This window comes from Paramisgurnus dabryanus, chromosome 4, assembly GCF_030506205.2.
Source record: "Paramisgurnus dabryanus chromosome 4, PD_genome_1.1, whole genome shotgun sequence".
NCBI classification, from domain to species: Eukaryota; Metazoa; Chordata; class Actinopteri; order Cypriniformes; family Cobitidae; genus Paramisgurnus; species Paramisgurnus dabryanus.
In genome coordinates, this window is record NC_133340.1 from 34,619,269 (window position 1) to 34,644,733 (window position 25,465).

A 25,465-nucleotide genomic window follows, 5' to 3' on the forward strand; every position below is an offset into this window, starting at 1 on the left:
TTATTCTCCATGCAATTTGATAATGGGTTTATGTGGTTCAGAGTGTTGCAAAACAATCATTAAAATCACATAAAAAAATGAAAAGTACTTTCAGATACAATTCCAGGCAAATAAACAAAATATTAACTCTGAAGTATGTATTTTGCCATTAATCAAATTTTGTTTTCTTTCCTTATAAAAAGAGATGGTAACCAGAATGAACTAAAGGTTATTCAGGCGCATAAGCGCTCTCTGTGGATTAGAGGTTGAACAAGGGCTATTAAGCTGCCACTTTGATTTTATTTGAGTAATAGAACTCGCAGGCTTGACGAGGCACCGGGTCAAGTCCGCAAGAAACTTTAAGACACATTAGTATGAGCTACTGTATAGGCATGGCAACTACTGAAAATATGGCCTAAAAAGATTCTTTTTTTTATGTTTTCTTAAATCAGAACAAAACGATTGTGAAAAGTTGTCTTCAGCATCAATACAGTAAACTATTATAAGCTGTTGTCTCATTCAACTTTGTTAATATGATGTAAGTTTTGTACTAAATAGCTACATTTTAAAAAATGCCAGTTCTTTCAAATGGTGATACATTTGTACATAGTATTCACCTACACTCTTTTAAATAAAGTTTCTAAGAAGGGTTATTTGCAGCAATGTAATAGAAGAACTATTTTAGTTCCCCAAATAACTCTACATTCAAAGGTTCTTAAAAGAACCATTTTCTTACCTTTTGATAGTCAAAAGAACCTTTTCAACAAGTAGGGCTGTGTATGGGGAAGAATCACACAATACATTAAGATGGGTTGCTGTGCAATATGTGTCGATGCAATATTTTTTATTTCCTATTTTAGAAATAAAATAGTACATAATTTAAGGAAAGTTACACCATCAAATGCAAACCTTAGCAAAAAATTGTGGTGCGCCCCTATGCTAGTACTTCCTGTCACTGCTTAAAGGATTAGTCAATTTTCTTTAAAAAAAAATCTAGATAATTTACTCACCACCATGTGATCCAAAATGTTGATGTCCTTTTTTGTTCAGTCGAGAAGAAATTATGTTTTTTCAGGAAAACATTCCAGGTTGTTTCTTATTTTAATGGACTTTAATGGACCCCAACACTTAACAGTTTTAGTGCAGTTTCAAAGGACTCTAAACGATCCCAATTAAGGCATAGGGGTCTTATCTAGAGAAACGATTGTCATTTTTGGCAAGAAAATAAAAAATATGCACTTTTAAACCACAACTTCTCGTCTTCCTCCGGTCGTGTGACGTGCCAGCGCAACCGCATGTAATTGCGTAATGACGGCAAAAGGTCATGCGTTACACATATGAAACGCACATTTGCGGACCATTTTAAACAATAAACTGACACAAAGACATTAATTAGTATAATTTCAAATACAACAACGTTGGAACGGTCCTCTTTCTCCACACTTGTAAACACACGAGCGTAGTTTCACATAATCATCCGTGACCTCTTGACCTGATGACGTATTATGTGAGGTTGCACTGGCTCATCACAGGACCGGAGGAAGACGAACATTTGTGGTTTAAAAGTGCATATTTTTTATTTTTCTTGCCAAAAATGTCCATGGTTTCTCTAGATAACACCCTTATGCCTCGTTTGAGATCGTTAAGAGTCCTGTGAAACTGCAATTTTAAACTACATTAAAACTGTTAAGAGTTGGGGTCCATTAAAGTCCATTAAAATGAGAAAAATCCTGGAATGTTTTCCTCAAAAAACATAATTTCTTCTCGACTGAACAAAGAAAGACATCAACATTTTGGATGACATGGTGGTGAGTAAATTATCTGGATTTTTTAAAGAAAATTGACTAATCCTTTAAGATCAGAGATAAGAATAATGCTATCAAGCAGTCAGGATGTAAACTCCAAATATAAAGACTGTCATGAATCTTTTTATTGTTAAAATATCAATATTAAAATTTTAAGAATCGTTACAGTATTGCCAAACAAAATGTATTGTAAATTGTACAAACTCACAAGTATTGATTTTTTCGTACACCCCTACTACTAAGAAAGTTTTGTAAAACAAAAAAAGATTATGAATTAAAAATACAAGTATTTATTGAACATTAAACATTTTGCTCATAAACATTTATGCTGTTATGTCAATAAGTTCACAATAGGATGTTAAACTACTAAATTTATTAAATATATTTGCTAACCCTATAAACCAACCATGTGACTTTTCTAATAGGGCACCTATTGTCCGATTCATGTGGTGTGTATGTGTATATTAGTTCATGTTGAAAATATGCAAAAGGTACCATACAAACCACAAAGTAAACGATGACGCAAGTTATCGTCTCCAACGTAAATCTCTTTTCTTGGACTTAAACAAACACACGGATTGTAGGCAACAGTTTCCTTCCAGTTTAATTCCTCCCACTTTGACTAACAGCCTGTAAGTTAACTCCTGTTAGCATTACATTTTGAGCAAATCTTTCAAACATGGTGAGGAGCGTCACATTTTCAGCTGACGTCAGAGATATTCAGGCCAATCACAACGAACAGATTAGCTGACCAATCAGGGACACAGCTCTTTCAAATGGATGAGTTTTGTACAAAATCCGTGCATTTTAGAAAGAGAGGGAAATCTGGAGCTACAAAAATGTACGTTATGTGGAAAATAGTGTGTTTTTTGAACCATAAAGCACACAAACACATTGTATGATCAACGTTTTGCTAAATGTTAAATAAGTTTTACTGCGTAAACTCAATGTGAAGACATTGCTCAGCTAAACTTTGCAATAGTCATGATGAATATTAAGTATTTATGTAAAAAAAGATGCAATCTCCCTGTGAAAAACTGGCATCCGTGATTCATCTTGCTGTGTGTGTTTTAGGGGTGACCCCGAATAGTCGAAGATTCGATGCATCGATAGGAGAAGCCTGATTCGACTACCAATCTCACAGTCGAATCGTCGCAGATGTGTTATGAAATGAGGATCATTCAATTTTGGACGTATATGGGTGCACACATTATCTGATTTCACATATAACAGCTTTCTTACAATATATTAATATACAGCATATTATGATAATGCTGCAAATAATATGTGAAGTAGCAGCTTTCAATAAATATTTTTAAAATGCGTTAATAAATCCAACATCCCCTGTGACCGGGCTACACGGAGGTTTCTTCGTTAATAAACCATTGCCTCTTTGTTTCTACATTTAAAAGACAAAGCTGGCAATTATATTATGGCTATACTTTTCTATTCTTTTAATAATTTATTTTATTTTATTTATAAATCACTCTGGGTTATCTGATTTAACTATTTGGCTTGTGTTTTGTTTCTGTGCACTTGAGGCATTTTGCACATTTGTTCTGCACTTTGTTACTTCTGACCTTATTTTATTAAAAAAATGTATCTATTATAAACGTAAATTCTGATCTAATTTAAGTCTGTAAATTTTGGATAGCTTTTCGTTGTATCGATGTTGCGCTATTGCGTGCTGGCCATGCTTGCGCATGTAATTTAGCCGAACGGGCTAGGTGCTCTGCGTCTCATATTTAGGAGTTCATCAAACTAAACATTAAAAAACTGATGTTTTTCGACAGGTATAAGTTTTTAAAATGAATTTATCATGCATTTTGGTTATCTTGTCAAAAGTTAAACTACAAAACAGGTAAGCCGTTTTTTTATTTCGGTGATAAAACGGAAACTATCTGCACCGAACCTATTTCTGCCTAACACGGATGTCTTTCTTGTGATTTAATATTATGGTTGGTGTTCACTTTTAAATGATAGCAAAGAGATTCCTGAAATAAATAATATCATCCGGTCTTTCTGTATCTAAAGTGAATACAGAGATTATCAAAGTCAGAGCAAGCAAGCAGGTATTTCTGTGCTAAATAATAACGCATAGTGTCTATAAAATCATTAATTTCAGTGTTTTTCATGCTATAAATTAACGTTTAATGAATTTAAATAAAGTTTAGTTTTTATCATTTACAGTCACAATCACAAATTATTTGTCATTTCTCATTTGTCGGGTTTTTTTTGGTCATGACTGCTTTGACGCGCTATATCTCCAAATTAAATAAAAACACTTAATTGTAGCCGGGGTTTCCAAGGCAGAATCACCTTTGTTATTTTTTTTAGGTTTAGTTATCAAAATGTATTTTTGTGTGATGTTCTGTAGATCGTGGCTTTAAAATGTTATGAGGAATAAATAAACAAATGTTGCCTTATATATTTTACCTTAAAAAAATAAATATATAAATGCATCGTCAGTTTTGTCTTCGTTCATCACTTGAAAGACAGTTTTGGTCACTTTAACAGAAAGTTGTTTATGTGTGCTGCTTGTGAAAGAAAATAAAAGTTACCAATTTGTACCTTGTCTGGCCCCCTCCCAACCCATGCACACACATAGATATGATTCGACTATCGGTCGACTATGGAAAGATTCAACAATTCTGATTCGAATATGTAAATCCTTAGTCGAGGACACCCCTAGTGTGTTTACAATTAGTGCATCCTGATGACGTTTATAAACTTGCATCATGGTCTACAAACAGTAAGTAGAACGATACAAAAGCTCTGCTCTCTAAAATGAACTTTTTTACTTTAACAGGAGATAAAAAAGACAAACGTTTCGGCCATTACACACTTGCCCTTCAAAGCAACGTGGTCCAATTAAATCATCTTATTAATCATTACTTTTCCACTGGACTTTTTTCTGTGGATTACACTATTTTCAGATTTTTATGTAAATTTTTATGTTAACTTTTTATATTAACTTCAAGATGAACTCAGGAGCTAATTTAGTGGCAAGGACTCAGGATCCGACCAAGGCAGCATTGCATATTCAAACTCTACGCATCTAATTTCCCCCTCCCCACCTTCCGGATCTCCTTCAGCTTTCCCCCTTCCCGTAATAAGCGATATGCTCAATTTCACTTTGCACAGTTCGGGTCAGATGTGATTTAAATGCTAATTCACTTAGCCTCTCCAGTCCCCCCAGCTGCATTGTTGCTGCAGAGCCACTGCAATATTGTAGTGCCCAGGCAGCACTCCAAACAAGACCACAAACAGCGTTAGCACAATGTCATTGTCCTTTTAGCCGAGCGTGAACGACCGGGAACATAATGCACCGCTGGCTCCAGAACACTTTGGACACGTCTCGAGCCAAAGTTGTCAAACTCATGATTGCTGATTTGATTTAACCTGCTTTACAGATTGGCTAAATATATGTTAGTCACAATAAAATTGAAATAATAAATATATTGTGGATTTGAGACTATGATGATGATGACATCACGCGCTAATTAGCATATATGTGATGTCATTGCATCGTGTTTGCATTTGATCTAGTGTTGGCACCTGAAATATGTTTCAGTTCTACTCTTTGATCTGTCACATTATTTAGCATTTTAACCAGCCTGGTCTCACTGTTAATACGTAGTATTTACACGTAACTTTAAAAAACAAAAAACTTATATTTTGTACGTTTAAATATTTGCCAAAACGTACAATGTAGACGTATTTACAACATTTAAACGTAGCATTATTACGTTTTGACAGCTAAAAAACGTAAAACATTTACGTATCTTTCATTCCATAAATATTACTGTATAATTTGCTTTTAACCATTTTAGCGATATGTTACCACCTTAACCCTACCCCAAACCTTACCCTAAACCCAAACTCTTTTTATACAAAATGTTTAAATACGTTAATGTATTCTTTTTATATTATGCAACGTAATGGACAGATATGTTTAGAAACATATTAGTAACAATATAGCATTCAAAAGATATTTTAATGTAATACAGTCCTACGCAAAACAGTTTATTAAAATCATTTAACGTTACGGTTTAAAAAATCATAACAGACAGACAAGTGTAATCACAACAACTTATTTATTGCGAATATTAAAATCAGTACCAAAAATAGTTAAAATGACGATGTGCTGCAGCCGCGGTCCTCTCTGGAGTATATGAAGTAAATTAAAGAGAAGTATTAAAGTTATTAATCCAAAAGTTTGATCAGCGTTGATCCGGCTTCCCTCTGTCACAAAACGCTTTTTAATTTCAAACGTACATCAACGGAAATGGAAATGACGCAAATATGTCACGTGGCACTCACAGAGCCAATGAGCTTTTGATATCACTGCCGTAAAGCAATATGTCATAAAGTTTCTTGAGTAAATACAGAAATGCTGTTTATTTTAAAGTTTTCAAATGTTAAATATTGTGAAATTCTCTTAATATCATAATCATTTCATTAGGTAAATAGGTAAACTGTCTTAAATAAATAAGTCAGAAAATATGACTGAAAACATGTCATTGTTATGAGTAAGAAACGGCAATGCCCTCGATTTTAATATTTATGAATAGGGATAACTTACATACAAATTTGTATGTTTGTAAAGCTGAAAATACGTAAATAATTTACGTATTAGTCCTGTCCAAACGTCGATATTGTACGTTTCAGTGTGTTTTAAACGTAAGAAAATGTACATATTGTACAACCACACTGAAACGTAAAAATACACATGTATTCTCATGAGATCACGTTGTTTTAACACAACTTAAGCTATTTTTACATATTATCTGCTCTGTTGTCAGACATAAAACGAGTAGGCTATAAAATAGTCACTAACACACATCCCAGTAACACATTGTGTTTAATCCAACCAGCTGTTCCTTAAACTGCTCCTAAAATCCACATCGTTTGACAAAATCACCATACATTTACATTGAAGCCTTACTGATGTTGCCCTCCTCATCAATGTGTTGTTGTGTTTTGAGCGCTTTTAAATTTTTTATGTGAGTGATAGTTTTATTGTATCGTGTATAGCACAGACAATTCGGCGCAAATTCAGAAAGATGAGAGAATACACTGTTGCTGTTACATAGAGTTACGACTACAGAACACAAATGCGTGCATACCGCATCGTAGGGAGGGAGAAAGCTCACACACAGACTCACATCAAGAGAAGAAAACGGGAGTGTGTGGGAAACACTACTGCTAACCTTTCATTAAGTCATGATAAACTCGATCAGTCGTCTTCTCTGTCAGTAACATCCCTGACGCAGAAGCAAAGTTGAAGCAGCAGTGCTGCAATCGTTACAGTGCCGAGTCTATGTGTTGAAGCGATAGGCTACATGTTTGTCGGGCAATTTCAAACCACAAATAAATAACAGCTTTTTTATCGAGAAAATACTCAAAAATTGTGTTTAATCATGAATTTGCACATGGTTTGTCTTAAAGAATATTATAAATACCTTAAACATATAAACAACAATAAAAAATAGATTTTCACCACAGGGGGACTTTAAATAATAAGTTGATACTGAAAGACAACTGAGAACTCCATTAAATTGCAATAAAACAGCAACCTATCAGCAATAAAATGTTCCTCTAGGTGGTCCTTTGGCTTGCTTAGTTGGGGTTTTTAAGACACTTAATATTCAGAATTATTATTGATTTGGCTGCACTGCCATTGAACAAAACTTGAAATGAACTGAGCTGGATGATACCAGCTTTAGTTTCATAACTGACAAATGTTCATCATGTATAACATACACTGTTTATCTCTGAGCTCCAAGGTTAAAAAATTCAACACATTATGGGCTCTATTTTAACGATCTGAAACGCAAGTGCGAAGCGCAACGCGCAAGTGAGTTTGTGGGCGGATCTTGGGCGCTGTTGCTATTTTCCCGGCGTGAGAAATAACTCGCAAATCAATAAGGGGTTGGTCTGAAGTAGGTTCATTATTCATAGGTGTGGTTTGGGCGTAACGTCAAATAAACCAATCAGAACGCTAGCCAACATTCCCTTTAAACGCAAGGGCGCAAGTTCCATGGCGGGTTGCTATTATTATGACGGATTTACCAGGCGCACGCCAGGAGCGGTTCACAGCCGAGGAGACCGACGTCCTTGTACGAGGGAATCCCACGCTTGCCAGCATAAATCGGGCACGCCGTGTAACGGGAGGTGGATCTGCCTCAGGACTTGACGCCAGCAGAGGACATCGCTGCGTCCACCCTCACCGCTGAAAGGGTTTGGGGGCTTTGAAATCGGACCCAAGAAACGCAAGCAAGGTCCAACCCCAAAGTACTCTTACAAATCAAGTTCATATTCATTAAGGTTTCTTATGAAAACATTTTAACTATTATTTACATAAAATAAACAATACAACAAAGTTATGAAAATATTTTAATCGTTATTTGCATTAGAATAAATAAAAACTATCACCACAATGCTCACCACTATGATTCCCCTTATCTCGTGTATTAATATTTTTAAGTGTAACAATTTATGATTTGCAAAAATAACTGTTGCATCTGTGTAGATTAGATAAGCAAAGTGTATGCGCGTTGTGCACGCTATACATTATGGTCAAGCATGCGCCCTTAAAATAGCATAATGAACCACGCACAACGCGCCACTGACTTTAGACTAGTTTTTTTTGGTTAGTAGCGCAATTGTTTTTTGAAACTGCAAAATAGCATAAGAGATGGTTTGCGCCGCAACACGCCTCCTTTTTGCGCTGAACCGCCCAGGGAGCGCAAGTTCATTCCCTAGTTTTCTGAAGTGCATCTGTGGAGGGAAAAACCCCGCTGTGCGCCGGCGCAAAATACGAATGATACATGCGTCACTGACAAAGTCAATTGCGCTGGGTGCAAGATAGGGCCCTATGTGTTGATTTTGTGTTCAAATAAATAAAAGGGACCACACAAGATGCGTTAAGACAGGGGTCTCAAACTGGCTTGGGCCATTTCTGCGATTGACATTTCATCGAAGGGCCACAGAGCTATTTTAACAGTCAAAAAAAGCACAATATTTCTGTTTAAATTATATTATTATAATTACTATATTATTATAATTATTATATTAACATATAATAATACTTAAAATATATAAGCAGTGGTTTCTATCTTTTTATATACATTATTTTATAAAATTAAGTAAATCTGATCTTAAGTAACTTTTAAAACCTATTAAACCTCGCACTAACCTAATAAATTCAATTCCTGAATACATTTATGAACTATTATACTATGAATTATTTTCAGTCACAGTTTTGACTTTATTATGTGCAATCTCTGTTATTCAACAGTTTTAATTAATTTGCTATTATAGTAATATGTAGAAAAATATTAATAATAAGTGAAAGTGATCCTAAAACATTTGAATGGGTAGTCAATGTTGCATAAATGAATATTACTGCTTTATGTGTACAGTAATTGCATAGCAAGCTACATAATGATATATTAGATATGCTTCATTATATACATATTATACTCATATTGAGATGATTGACATAGCAGCATACTTTCATCCTTTGTACGTTTCTCCTTATCTTTTTTCTTTTCCTAACCTGGGCACCTCATGGCTTTTTTTCTCATCCGTAATTCAATATGTGTTGCATTAAATCTAGTGCTCTCCCTTCCTTCGGCTTTCGCCACTGGAACATTAAACCTGTTGTCCATACACAAAATGTGTTGTTTTAACACAACCGTTTTAAGAGTGACATTACATATTCATCACATCCATATTCATAAGTCAAGTTTATAATGGTTTAGGTTAAAGGAATATTCCATTTTCTTAAAAGAAAAATCCAGATAATTTACTCACCACCATGTCATCCAAAATGTCGATGTCTTTCTTTGTTCAGTCGAGATGAAATTATGTTTTTTGAGGAAAACATTGCAGGATTTTTCTCATTTTAATGGACTTTAATAGACACCAACAATTAACACTTAATTCAACAATTAACAGTTTTTTTCAACGGAGTTTCAAAGGTCTATAAACGATCCCAAACGAGGCATAAGGGTCTTATCTAGCAAAACGATTGTCATTTTTGACAAGAAAAATAACAAATATGCACTTTTAAAGCACAACTTTTCGTTTAGGTCCGGTCCAGCGTGACCTAACGTAAATGCGTAGTGACGTAGGGAGGTCACGTGTTACATATATAAAACGCACATTTGCGGACCATTTTAAACAATAAACTGACACAAAGACATTAATTAGTATCAGTTGACATACAACAACGTAGGAACGATACTCTTTCACCACATTTGTAAACACTGGGGCGGAGTTTCGCGTTCGTCCTCTGTGACCTCTTGACGTTATGACGTATTGCGTCGGGTCACGCTAGCGCATGACGACCGGATCTAGACGAGAAGTTGTGCTTTAAAAGTGGATATTTGTTATTTTTATTGTCAAAAATGACAATCCCCTCATTTGGGATCGTTTAGAGTCCTGTGAAACTCCGTTGAAAAAACTGTTAAGTGTTAAGTTAAGTGTTAAGTGGTGGTGTCCATTAAAGTCCATTAAAATGAGAAAAATCCTGCAATGTTTTCCTCAAAAAACATAATTTCTTCTCGACTGATCAAAGAAAGACATCAACATTTTGGATGACATGGTGGTGAGTAAATTATCTGGATTTTTCTTTTAAGAAAATTGAATATTCCTTTAAGTTTTATAATGCTTCCTCCAAGCATCATCATTTGTACACCCCTAAAAATATTTTCTTTAAATATGTTCTTAAGTACGAAGCATCTGATTCTCTTTCTTAACAATCTGTTGTAAACTCCAGTTTAACCTGTCAGCAGTGAAATCCCAGTGCTATACTGTATGACAACTTTTTTGCAGCTATGCTGTAAACACTGATTCACTCAGCAAGGAATCATCCGGGCAGATTCGGTGAGTCTCCAGGGCGCAATCCACCAGCAAGTACTTGGACAACCTGCACACTCACTGCACAACAGCAAACCCACAGACCAGATAAAAATAACCGCTGCCAGTGATGGAGTCCGAACAAGAGGGAGAGATTAGGAGATGGAGGCGGAGGCCAGCGAAAGAATGAGGGATGCTGAAATGCAAGCGTAAGACTCTGGAGTGAAAACTAATGGAGATCCATTGTCCCTGATTGTACTGTAACAGCAGATAGGAAACATCACGGAGGAAACAAAAATGGAAGGCAAAAAGTAATTTAGATTGCAGATTAATAGTTATTCTGCATTATCCCTTTTATATCGCAAACCTTGCCACAGCATTTCCTACTGTAAATATCTGGAAACCACAGCTTGACTACATTACATTTGGCAGACGTCACGGCCGCTGTCCTCGCAGGCCTGAGAAATGATGTTTCAGGGATACATAAATTTACATGGTGCCACTCCAGTAAGCTGTGCCCATTGGCATGTTTAACTACCACAGAAGTGTAATGGCACCCTAGTGGAAAAATGACTTAGTACACAGCAGGTTCCAGTGTTCAGCTGTACAATACAATAAGTAAATACCATCTGGATACTTTCAATTGAATTATGAACAATGCTAATGTATAATTCAACCATTTATATGATGAAATCCCTCATAATTCGTATTTAATCTGTCGACAAACATCTTTAAGCAACTTTTAGGAAACCAGCAATAAATGTTTCATGGGCAGAAATTGCAGCGTAATTGGCGGTAAATCGTGAGCAGAACAGTACTGTGATTCAAATAAAAATATGTGATGTACGTATTCATCCACTGATGTAGTCAAATTTGTTAAATAACCATAACTTGACTTAAAGGGATAGTTCACCCAAAAATCAAAATTCTGTCATCATTTACTCACCCTCATGTTGTTACAAACCTAATAGCGGAACAAACAAGCGGACCGAGACCACCTTGAAGAGGTGGTCTCTGTACGCTTTCAAACAAACTCTAGAGTGGTTAGTTTGTGGTGAGAACACGATCAGAGATCTGCATGTTGATTCTGACCAATCAAGAAGCAGTTTAGGAAATACGTTCAAATATGTGTGGCCAATGAGTGATGTGGATCTTATCACATGACAGAATTTTGGTTCGATTCAACTGCAATCAGGTTCGTTGCAATCAGTGTGGTGTGAAAAAGAACCAAAACCTGCTAAAAAAAAGTTACAATGTACCATTTTTTGCTTTTGGTCCGGACCAAATGAACCGAACTACAGATGTGAAAACACCCTTACTAATGTTTGTACGTTTGATTTTACCAGTATTTGCACCATTATTTAACGGCGAACAAAAGCAAGTCTTAAATCATTTTGCATTTGAAATGGCTGCAATTGTTGCTGATAGAAGAGGCATCGCAGAGATCAGAGAGTGGTAGACAGGAGAGGAGTTTTTAACACATAACAGTTTATATGGAATGCCAGAGAAACATATTATTCAATATTGTTTGCCAAGCCATGTTATTTATTATTTGCTGGAGGAAATAAAAGAGAAGTTACTAGAAGTCACACAATACCAGGTGTTTAAAAACTTCTTGTAAACCTTCATTTTTTTTGTCCCCCAGTTCTTTTCAGTGTCCTATGGCTTCATTATCTGGGACTTCACACCCCAAATTTTCAGCTGAGATGTCCGTGGTGCTGAACTTAGGTGTATCATGTGTTAGTAGATCACCCGCACCTCATCAGCTCTCCTTAGAAATAATTTGCGCTGCGCTTAGCAAATTGCGTTGTTCATTATGGAAATCAGCGTTTGCGCCTGTGTTATTTAATTTGCGCTTTTTTGGTAAATGACCTGTTGATATTAACACTCCCATTGGCGCTTTTTTGGAATTGCGCTCTCGCACTAATTTGCCCTGTTGAGTAAATCTGGCCCTTCATTTACATTCATGCATTTGGCAGATGCTTTGAAATTTACAGTGCATTTAAGCTATACATCTTTTTTTTATATTCAACCAACTGCATACAGTATTACATCCTGCACACGCGGCACTACAGTACTGTAGTGGCTAAAACTAGCAACTATCTCGGTTAAGAAATATGTAATATACGGGTCAAAAGCTAAGATAACTGGTTGCTTAATGGGTTGTTTTAGAGAAATCCCCTGCCACCAAAAACTTCTTTGTGTGTTTAAGCACAATCTGCTTGTCAAACAGACACAGGAGTGCTGGTTAATTTATACAGCCTGTGCTATTCTTACCAAGTGAGATGAATAAATGACAAGGGAAAGGATAAGCATGTGTGTGGACACAGGCAGCCAATGAACCAAATCTCCGGTTCACACGCAAGCTGCTGAGGATAAGCCTGATCTTAGCCAGATCTTATTCTTGCCAGTTTGTTATAATTTTTCTTGTGGGAATAAGCTCTTCTCTCTCTCTTTCTCTCCCAGTACCTTCTTGCAAAGTCAAATTTACGATCCATATAAAGTTTTACAGGGTTATGGTTAAACTCCTGTTAGGACTCTTGTATGACATCTTAAGTAAGCAGGATTAGGTTGTTCACAGGAAACTTTCATTATTAAATAACTATTATAAAAAATCGTACCATATGTTGAGAGTCAGGGGTTTGTAGTATTTACGAGGGTCAACTTTTGTGAGCCAATCACATGAGTTGCATTTACCATGTGACTCATTTCTCTATATTAGAATTTCTTGCATCAGACAGGGAAATGCTTTTTTTCAGTGTTAAGATCCCTCCATAAATGTTGAAACATATTTTTGAGATTTATATGTTGCTTGCAAAATATTTTGTGAAAAAAGGTGGTTAACAAAGTAAGCACACATTGGCACATTGAGCCTTGGTAGGCATTGAATAAAAATGATGAATTAAAAGGCAAATTAAAAAGTTGTTTTGCCAAAGTTATCAGATAAATCCTTTGGACGATATGTCATTATCACAGCTGAATTTCACTGATTTGCACAACAGCAGCAGAAAAAAAGAGCATCTCTCACTATTTTTTCTTTCATTCTTTCTCTCTCTCTCTCTCTCACACACACACACACACGCACACAGAACAAAAGAAACAGTGCCGAGCAATTGGCCATGAGCGATCCAACCTGCCGAACAAGCGGTGAGAGAAATTGATTTGTGCTGCATTATTCTACAACAATTTGTTCTCAGTCAGATCTTCTCTCACCGTCTTTATCTTTCACTCGTCCTCTCCGCCACCCCTCTATCTCTGTGTGTTTGACTTGAAAGCAAAGCAAGCATGAGCATGAAGAAAATAATCCCAGGATGCCGCTAGTCAGAGAGAGGTAAGAACACAGTCAGCAATTCTTCCGGCAGGACGCATTACCAAAAAATATATGGAGAGATCTGATGTTCCCTCGCCGCCTTCCTTATCCATCTCAGCTTGAACAATAGTGTGAAAATCTGTATGATGTGGTCTCCTTGAACTGACCTGGATTGCAGATTGAAAACCGTCTCTTTAAAAAATTGAAGGTGTGCGTTCTGGGAGTGGTGAAAAAATGTCTCAGTTCGCTCAAACATGAAAATTATATCTCTTCAAACCTCTATGACCAAATGTCCTTTAAGGAAAATATCTCTTAGCGAAGCCTGTGCTGCTATTTCAGTCAAACAAAACCATCTACTGTATCTACTTGAATGGGGGAAGAAAGTTCTCTCCATAATCGTTCACCAAGGTCACAATAAACCATCATACTGTATTTCAGACCAATCGCCCCTTCAGATGCTTTAAGCAAACAACCAACTAAGCTAATATACACTCACTGTGCGCAGTCAAACTCCAGAAAAATCACAGTTGTAACCTTTACCTCCATACTGATATCTCAGATGGCCAAAGAGTAATTCATCTTTATGTTATATTGTCCGGGATTCAGTGAACATCAGAGTTAAAAAAAAGTCTTAAATGTGTGCTATGAATAAATAGCACTCATAAACAGCTGTTGAGATTGTAGTCTCATTACAGTGAGTGAAAGCTCGGACCCGGAAATGGTGCAAGTTTACGTAATGACTTAACAATTGGATACTACTGCATAAAAAACTCATATTTGCATTAAAAATTACATAACTGAACAAATGACTCTTAATGACAGTAAAGTCATAAATGTGCAAAAAAAAATCGCCTTTATGTTAATGACACATGTCATGTCATGTTGATTATGTAGGTTTTATGTCAGGCTTATGAACACCCCTTCAAGTAAAGTGTTTCCAAATATTTAATAAAGGTATAATAAAATAAAGGTATATATATAAATGTAACAATTTACAATCACTTGGTTGTATTAGTACATTACTTTATTAATTAAAGTTGTTTGGCTTCCGAATTGTTTTTATTGATGACATTTTCCCAAAGACATTTGCCCAAACCATCAAGGCTGCTACGATTTCCTGCAAACTTCGATGAGCTGAGCATTAAACAGCACAAGCTGAGACCCCTTCTGTACAGTAATGACCTGGCACAGCTGTGTCTATGGATGTACATGAATACAGCATTGCTTTGAAGCAGCGGTCCACATAAGAGCCGAGGTAGGAGATTGAGCACAGCAGAAAGCCGCAGTGGGTATATTGAGTATGTAATCTTTATCGATTCAAAAAAAAGAGAGAGAGCGAGAAAAGGGGGAAGGGGGGCTGACACCGCCAATGTTCCCTTCTGCGGTCAATCAACTTGATTCCCTTTTTCAAAATTACAAGAGGATACTGGGGGTGGAGGAAAGGGGTTGAGGAGAACAAGAGAAAAGCGAAGAAAAAGGTGAAGACGAAATGAGATCTGCCAGCTCACTACGGCCAATAGGACACTAGAGTTTTCATATATGTGTTTCATTTAATGTTACATATTGTGAGAGAGAGAAAGATAGATGGACAATTGCTAGATAATAATATGTCTGTGGTCAACAGTGTAAGATAACTTACAACAGGTTAAATTGGTGGTACCCATGTGTCTTGTTTATAGCTGCCCAGTACTATAGATGCCAAAGTGTTGGTATGGTTATCACTACACAATACCATACTGACATTTGGGACAAGTGTTAGCAATTTTTTATGCTGTACACACATATATAGTAATCTTGCACTAATAAATGTGGTTGTCACATCTACAATGTAGTGTGTACACAGCCATACTTTCTAGTACGGTACACGCGTTTTCCAACAATACTTTTTCCTGACATACTGTAAATGAGCATAAGCTTTAAATAAAATCATCCGCACACGTTGCATTGATTATCTTTCGATGTCGTGTCCCATCAGGTTGGTTGATTCCCATTAGGAGCAAGAACAAAAAAGTTACCAAAAACCATGATCATTAGAGTACAGCTCGAAGCAAGCCCTTGAGTCAAGTTTCAGGCGAACTTGACATCTTTAGCACGACACCAGTAACATTTCCTCAAACGTTAAAGGTGCAGTGTGTAACTTTTAGAATGATTTAATGACAGGAATGCAATATAATATACATAATTATATTATCAGTGGTGTATAAAGATCATACATAATTAACTGTTATGTTTTTATTACCTTAGAATGAGGCGTATTCATTTACATACAGCGCAAGTCCCCTTACATGGAAGTCGCCATTTTGTGCCGCCATTTTCTACAGTAGCCCTAAATGGATAAACTGCTCTACAGAGCGTGTTTTGTCCCTACTGTATTTTGTCTTAGACGACAACATGTTTATCCTGTGATGGCTACTGTAGCTTCTCTATGCATTTCAGTGAACGGTGGACTAAACTGTTGGTTGCAATTTACAGTCTCACTGCTAGATGCCGCTAAAATCTACACATTGCGCCTTTAATCTTATTTTATAAAGCTTTTATCACTACAAATGAAGAGTTTGGTTCCAAAAGCGGTAAACGCCATTTTAAAAAATAGTTTTCTGTGGAGGGGAAGAAACGTAAGCCATTAAAATCAAATAATTTACATGAGAAGCACTCGGGCGAAAAAGAAATTCCCAGCTGTTGCTTGTTCTCCTGACAGCATCAGGCTTCTGTCATGCTAACACATTGACCTCAGGGGATCTTATGAAAAACGCCCATTATTTTACTCAAATTCAACAAAAATCAAGCAGGCCAAAACATTTCACAGCTGATCGCTGTCAAAAAAGTTCAGCGACGACATCTCAAGGATGACAGTAGCAATGACAGTGCTCTTAATATAACAAAGTAAATGTTTTGATTAGGGCTGGGCAAAAAAATCGATTTTCCGATTAATCGTTGTGGTCGATTCAGAATCGATTCTTAAAGAGCAGCTTTCTTTCATATTTATTTCTGCAAACATTGAACGAAAGATTAACGTTAATCTAATTACTAGTCTTCTTCACTAGATGTCACCCTATTTTTTGCTCTGCGCGAGGTTACCAAGGAGCGAGAGGCAAGCCTGTCATTCATTAATTCAGTGGTTAAAATGGCGGTTTCAGGTGCTTCATCAATTTTAATAATTAATTACCAACTTGAAACCTGCTGTTCACTGTTCTTTTTATTAGTATAGTATTTGTATTTAATCTATATTTATTGAGTTGAATCGAGAATCGAGTATAAAAACTGCCCCGAGAACCGGAATCGAAAACTGAATCGAGAATCGAAATCGAATCGATTTGACAGCTTGTGAATCGAAATTGAATCGATCTGGAAAATCTGAATCGATACCGAGCCCTAGTTTTGATTTATGCCATTAATGTTTATTTTTTTAAATCAGTGTATACCACTAGTCAACTAAATGAATATAACATGGCAAAGATGAATGCACATTTATATATTGATTCAATAGATTTATTGCATTTTGTATAAAACTTTGAAAATCAAATTATGGATTTGAATTTTTAACTCTTTCGCCAATCAAGATATCTCGTCAATCAAGAGAAAACGCTTCCCTGCCAATGACGAGTATTTCCGGCTTTCCGCAATACCGCTATTATCCACCAGGTGCGCCCTTCCACGATTTTTAAAACCCAGAAGTATTGCCCTATGGCAAGCGTCAAAATGTGGTGTTTTGCAGAAACCTACCCATATTCAAAAGCTGATTACAAAAGAACTACTGAAAGAAGGATGAAATGGGGTTTTTTTTGAAAGCAGAGGGGCTGTTCTTTCATTTTGTATATTGTATGTTTATATATTTAAAGAAGAACATTTTCTGGAAGGCATTAAACTTTTGTGAAAATTATGAAAAAGCTGGCGCTGGCAGGCAACTTTTTAAAAAAACGCTGGCGGCGAAAGAGTTAATGTATTATAACCTAAAGATGCTTTGTGAAAGTTTGTTACAGAAAACAGTGGTTTTCATCTTGTCAATTTCTTGGTATAGAAAAACAAAATTTTACCCAAATTAGTCAAAATGGATTTATTGCGTTTTGGAACCAAACTCGTCAAATATAACAGCTGTGTTGTAGTGGTGCCTGGAGAAGTGGGTATACTCTAAATTGACGCCCCTGTTTTTTTAGTAGTAGAAGTAGAAGTGGGTATCCCCATGCCATCAAATGAAGAAGTGGGTATACTCCGTATACCTGCATATACCCTGCACTACACCACTGTATAACAGCCTATTTTACAGACTCATGACAATCATGACAGTCTCTTTAAACTGTATAGCAACTTTTGGCTCAAGACAAGTCCCCATATCTGTCTTGACTAGGGTGACCATATGTGCCATTGTTCCCGCACACATCATGGCCCGAATTTCTGGTGCGTCCTGCGAAAGTGGCATTTGTTGACCGTCATCGAGGTTTTTCACATTTCAGTAAAAATGCAAATGAAAATGCATACATACAATGATTGTAGTTTTATTATTAACTTGAAATGTAACGGTTCTTTTTCTGAAATAGAACCTAAAATAATAAACCTCGATGACGTATGTGGTTTGCGACCTTTAGAGGACTCACCTGAAATCCTGGCCAGAATATGCTTGTGAAAAAGGCACGTATGGTCAACTTAGTCTTGAGCATTTTGTTGAGGGCATGCGTTCAACGTCCTGATCTGTATTCACAGCTTTTTTCTTTCAGACACAAAAAACAATTTAAGTTAATTGATGTTGCATCACCACGCTGATAGATCCTCTGTGTGAAAAGTTAAAAAGCTCACTAGAATCTCCCCAGAGAGTTTTTATAATAAACTACGCTGTCTTGCGAGGAAATTGTGATTTAGATAACAAGTCGCTTTACGACCATGATTCATCACTTGGTTTTAACCTCAGTTTATAAGATTCCCTAAAATGTCCTTCAGTGCATCGTTTATGACTTCAGGTTTGCACGTTATTTTATTTTTAGTTTGGTAATAAAAGTATTAGATTAACGTTGTTGTAAATTTATCTGTCTTTTACTCGCTGCCATTTGCGGTGTTGTACTAGGTATGTTAGCATGCTTACTGAAAACAGAAGGCTAAAACAGAAGATCATTTTACTCAGTATGTTACGTTTGTGTACGTTAGCCCCATCAACTTTTACTGTAGCTTACCTGATAACAATGCAAAGGTCATGAGTTCGATTCACACACACACACACAAATAAAATTGGTACATTTACTTCTGGCCCTGTTTACACCTGGTTTTAAGATATGTTTTGGTTGATTGGATCACAAGTGGAAAATGCTTAATACATCCCTGTATTACATATTTTAAAAATGGGCATAATATAGTGCCATTTAATACCAGGTGTAAAAGTCCAGTGTTTCCCATACATTCATTAATTGTGGCACCGCAACGCAGCCTTTTTATTAAACTTTGCATGCGGCTCTGCATCTGAAAATGACAAATCAAGCAGAATATTAGTTACCCATTATTTACCTATTCCCCCTGGAAACACTAAATGAGCCGATAAACTATTTGATTACAAACTCAGTGGCAGCCGGTGACTTCTTTTTCGAGGGCGCACAATGTAAAGCTTGCACAACATGTATGTGTGTGGCTCGTCATTTCAAAATATGTGTTCGGCGAATCATGTGAATCATGTATATCACATGTGATGTCAAAATACAACCCTCCTGCAGAAGTTTAAAAGATGTTTATGATGAAAGAGACCGGTCGCCACTGTTCAAAACTTTTGAAAGTCGAAATTATTTTCGATACGGTTGGCAAACCACATTTCAGTACAAATTTTAACTTACACTAAAACTGGAATATTTCTAATGATTTAAGCATAGGGGTGCGCGGGGCAAAAAGTAATGCGGGGTTAGTTGTAACACGGACTGTTTACATTGTTGCACAAGGTTGAGCATTTTGGTTTTTGGGTATTTTTTCATGCCAAAAGACGATCTCCTGCAAAATTTTGGAAATGTATTAAGTTTTTCCAGAGAGTTATTGATGAATAAGTGTTTTGGTGTCATGTTATTTTTTCATCATGTGTTTTTTTCGGTTTCTAAGTTGGGTGTGTAAGATACCAAATCCAATGCTATGTCATATTAATCAGTGTCTTGTTGACTAAAACATAGCATTATTTTGAAATATGTCTGCAGCTCTTAGCATCTGTTTTGGTGGGACTGAAAATGTTTTGACCCAGCCGGGGTTAATTGTAACGCTGTGTTACAACTAACCCCTCAGCACTTACGATAACGTTAGCGTAATTCTTGCCGTTGTTTTAAATAGGCTACACACGAATGATTGCTGCCTGCCAACAAAATAAATGTGTCTGTCTTATCAAAAATCGTGTGTCAAATTTATTTTTGTTCATATCTTTAATTTTGATCGAATAAGGTCACGTCAAAGATTGAAATCATAATTAAATGATTGGCTAAAATCAGACTTTGATGCTCATTATCTTAGAATTTGATTTTGAAACTGTAGTATAATAACGGTTAATAACTGTAGTATGGTTTACTATATGTAGTAAATATTTTTTTTATCATAATTGTGCTGCTTTTTCTCACATATTTAGTAGTGATGCACCGATGTATCGGCCGCCGATATTTATCGGCCGATTTTTAATGAATCTGAAACCATCGGCATATCGGCAATAGCACGAGAAAGGCCGATACCGATTGTTTATTAATTAAATGCATAAAGAAATCCATTATATGTAAAAAAAAAATCAAATCCATGTTCAGTAAAAATAATTTGATGCAGAAATAAACTAGCTAATAGACCAACTGTATAGTATTGTATACAAGTGTTTAATATCGGTATCGGCATCAGTAGAAACAAACTTCAAATGTTCATTTGTAGTAGAGATTTGTGTAAAAATATAATTAATCAAACTCAAATATTTTTTGAATGATTAAAAAAGGGTAAAGGTTGTGCGCCACTCCCCCTTCCTTTGTGAATGACCAAGCTAACTAAAATAATTAGTATTACAACATCTGAGCATTATCTGACAATTACAATATTACAATAATTACAATATCTGACGGCATTGATGCAGCTAATTGCTACATTGTCATAGCAAGGTTTCTACCGCGAGACAGCTGAGATGAACCATGTGAAAAGACTACCAACCCATGTTCAGAGAACATTCAAAGTCTTCTAAGAAGCCCACAATACAAGAAAGGAAACTTTCGCTAAAAAGTTCATGTAAAATAAATCAAAAGAAAGCTGTATGCTTAACATGCTCAAAAAGGAGTCACATTTCTTGCGCACACAGCTACAGAAGAACTCTGCTTCTGTCTGCAAACATTATAGAGCTACACTTCTTGTCTTTCATCTGCCCTGTTCTTCTCTCTCATTCTCTCCCTATCTCCTGTCTTTCTAATCTCATCAAGCCTCTGGCCTTTAACACCCGTCTCTCTCACATATCAGTGTGGATCAGTCGAAGCTATTCAAGAGACTGAGATAGGGACGATCCGTTGCTTTAGGTTTGGCGAAACATATTTAAGAGAATACGCTGAGGGTCTTCTGCAATACCCAGACAAGTAATTCATTTTCTCTCTCTAGCAGGGGCATTGTGGCATTGAATTGAATTTCAGGTGAAAGAAATCCTTTATGCAAGTGCACCATGCTGCATTTAAGTGCTGGTGTAAAATACGCCTAAAAATATTCTGTAAATACAGCTCTTCTGCTATTTTGGTTAGGTGTATGTCAATTGATCCATTAGTGATATAGAGTTCAATAAAGTTTAAATGTGTGACTTTATAGTTAAGTGTGCATACTGTAACACTTCCAAATCAAACAAAATATTTAATCAGAAAATCATTTAAAGAGGACATTTCATAAAAATCTGACTTTTTCCATGTTTAAGTGCTAAAATTGGGTGCCTAATGCTTCTATTATCTTAGAAAATGTGAAAGAGAAAAACCCAGTGACTTTGTTTTGGTAAACCATTCTCTGCAAGAATGCAAAAAAGTAGGTCATTGAAATTTGGCTCCTCGTGTGATCTTGTGGTCGTCATAAGGGGATCTTATTATAATAATACCGCCTCTTAATCTGCACTATCCAATCACGGCACTGCCATTTAGTGCAGAGAAAGAGAGAGAAAATAATTGACAGCACAATTGAGTTTCAATTGCAACAAACCACCATTATGGTGATCAGTGTTTGCATATCATCATCTCCTTTGCATTTAAAAGGACACACCCCAAAACAGCCCATTTTGCTCACACCTACAAGTGGCAATTTTAACATGCTATAATAAATTATCTATATGGTATTTTGAGCTAGAAGTACACATATGAGCTCTAGGGTCACCAAAGATTTATTTGACATCTTTAAAAAGTCTTGTGAAGTGTCCCCTTTAAGATGAGATATTATCCAACTAGATTGATAAAGTGGGCAGATATAGCAAAATAAGCCAGGCCTTAATGGGAGTTAGCAGTGGATTTACCCACTGGTTAAAAATGAAAGGGTTCATAGCATGAACATTTGACTTTTTCCATGTTTAACTGCTGTAATTGGGTCCCCAGTGCTTCTATCAACCAAGAAAACATGAAAAAGATCAACCCAGTAACTTTGAGTTGGTAAACCATTCTCTGCAAGCATTAGAAAAATTAGGTAATTCAGATTTCACCTGTTTTGTGACGTAGTCCAATTACAATAACCATCCAATTACCACCCCTTAATATACATCCAACCACGGCACTGCCATAGTGCAAAGAGAAAAAGAGGAATAGATAATTGACAGCACAATTGAGTTTCAATTTCAATAAACCATCATGATGGTGATCAGTGTTTGCATTTCATCAGCTCATTTGCATTTTAAAAGACACACCGGCACATTTTTGCTCTGACCTACAAAATGGGAATTTTAACATACTATAATAAATTATCTGTTGGGTGTTTTGAGATAAAACTTCACATACTCACTCTAGGGCCGCCAAAGATTTATTTTACATTAATTTCACAAATGTCATAATATGACCCCTTTAAAGAGAGAGAGGGAGGGAGAGAGAGAAAGAGCGAGAGAGAAAGCAATACAATTGAGTTTCAATTTCAACCACTATTATGGCGATCAGTGTTTGCTTTTCATCGGCTCATTTGCATTTAAAGAAACCCCCCCCCGGAGACAGTGTAGACTTAATTTACATCTTAAAAGTCTCATAAAATGTCCCCTATAAGACCTGCATTAATATCTATGTTGGTCCAGGCCATTACAGCTACACTTGCTGAGCTAATCCCTTTTATGCTCAGCACTACACTATTACAAATAAAAGGTTCTTTTAAAAACTTTACTTTTAAGAGTGTACACTACACGGCAGTGACCAGCAATAGGCATACTAAAGAAGCCACTCACCTCTTTCTGGTGGTATTTAATGGCCAGTTTGAGTTTGGCCAGATCCCTGCACTCTCGCGGGTCCAACTCCTCGCTCTGGTCGTCACGGTGATTGAGTATGGTTTCCAGCTCACGGGAGCTACGCGCCTGGTCCAGCAGGTCTTTAGCAAAGAGCTTACACTGTTGAGAAAGTTCCTCGTACTCCTGCCGAAACTCGTTCTCCACCTTACTGAGTTCCTTGAGTTCCCAGCCCAGCCTGAAGGCAGTCAAGATGGGATCTTCGCTGGACAGGGCGATGAGAGAGGGGCTGGCCAGGGCTTTGTAGATGTTGAGACGAGATCGAGAGTGACGCAAGCTGTCCACCTCGGAGCTGGACACGCACTCCACACAGTCGCATCGGATCTGGTGCGGCCTAGGGATGGTGACCTTCCGCTGAACCAGGAGTTTGATGATTTCGTAGTTGTTTGTATGGGCGGCGAGCATAATGGGGGTGATGTCGGGTGTGAATTCTGAAAACTGGGCGTCCATCATTAGGGATGGGACCTGGGAAAGGGAAGCCAAGAAAAAAGTGTTTAATAAATGCTAAATGTATAGACTGCCTTACCCGCACACGCTGCAGAGTCCATCAGTGTGGCAATCCACACTTCACAGAAATGCAAACCGTGCTGCTAGGCAGAACAATAGAGATGACAAGAGAGATCGCAAGCAGGTCTTCCCATAGGAAAGATAAAAAACACAAATGAGATCTCTATAATAAATAATTGTTAAAATCCTAGGCAGCTATGAGATTCAGAGCAAAAGGAGACCTCTGATGAAGTCTCGGGCTCTTTGAATGTCTCCTGAGAAAAGGCCCTACGTGTGTCTTCTCTACAATATCTCATCTTCATAAACTGTGCTTAGATTTGCCGACAGACCACAATGCGTAACGAAAAGTAAAAATCTTAAAGAGCACCTATTTCATTGCTTAAAGCTCCCATTCTTTCTGTGTTTTTGAAGCTTTGATTGTGTTTATAGTGGGCAATATAACATGTGTTCATGTTTCACGTGGTATTTTTCACACAATTTACTTATCTGTATATCACTGTTTTTACTGTCCTCAAAACGAGCTGACGTCTTACTTGCTCTATGAAGTCCCTCCTTCAGAAATGCGTATCAAGTTCTGATTGTGTAGCTTGTTTAGTGCGTTTTGATTCAATAGCAGCTTAGCTTGCTGTTAGCTTAGCTGGCAACTGACGTATTCCTGTGGGCGGAGTTTAGTCAAAAAAAAAAAAAAAACGTTTTACTGACGTCATTAAAGCAGGAAATAGAGGGCTGTAGTCCAAACCAGCCGTTCGCTGTAGGCTTTGAAAGGCAAATTCTGTTAAAGAAAATATATCGCCTGGCAGTGAACTTTGAGCTTTATCATTTTACAGGTATTATTTATGCTATTATAGCAACATTACACACTAACTAGGGTTTAAAAAATTGGATCAGGAAGAACGTGACCTTTAAAAACTACGTTATTTTTTGTATTTGGTATAATACAATATGTGGGCATGGTTTATAAAACCGTAAATTTTTGTAGCTCCAGATTTCACTCTCTTCCTGAAACGCATGGATTTGAAAAGCGCCTTGTCCCTGATTGGCCAACTAATCTCTATGTTGTGATTGGCCTGAATACCTCTGACGTCAGATGGAAGCGTGAAGCTCCTTACCATGTTTGAAAGCTTTGGTTGCTATGAGGAGTTAAATATTAGGCTGAGTCCGAAGCGGGAATAATCTACATCAACAATCTCATGAAGTAAACTGTTGCATACAATCTGTGTGTTTGTTGTAGTCCAAGAAAAAAGATTTACGTTGGAGACGATAACTCACTTCATCGTTTACTTTGGGGTTTGTACCTTTTGCATCTCGTTAACATGTACTAATACACATTTACACACAAAAGGAAATTAAAAAAACGTGAATCGGACAATAGGTGCTCTCTAAAATATTTCACAATTTTGAATAGGCTATTATTTTCCTAGACCAAATTATCAACGCTACTCAATGATGTTAAGATGTTGAGCTGCAACTGTTCAGCGGCGCACAAATTTAGGATAATTTACCATTAATAGATTTCACAAGTAAGGCGTTTTCTATGCGTATTCATTTTATTACACATACGCGTTTTTGAGAAATCAA

The 25,465-nt window shown here is 36.7% G+C and overlaps 1 protein-coding gene across 1 annotated transcript in view; it reads right to left on the reverse strand.

The window, feature by feature from the left end:
* trpc5a (transient receptor potential cation channel, subfamily C, member 5a) overlaps positions 1-25,465 on the reverse strand; it is a 94,041-nt gene that overhangs the window by 41,799 nt on the left and 26,777 nt on the right. Inside the window, exon 3 of the mRNA XM_065254340.1 lies at positions 23,324-23,845. Coding sequence (XP_065110412.1) covers positions 23,324-23,845 — 522 coding nt within the window. The remainder of the gene's footprint in view (positions 1-23,323; positions 23,846-25,465) is intronic.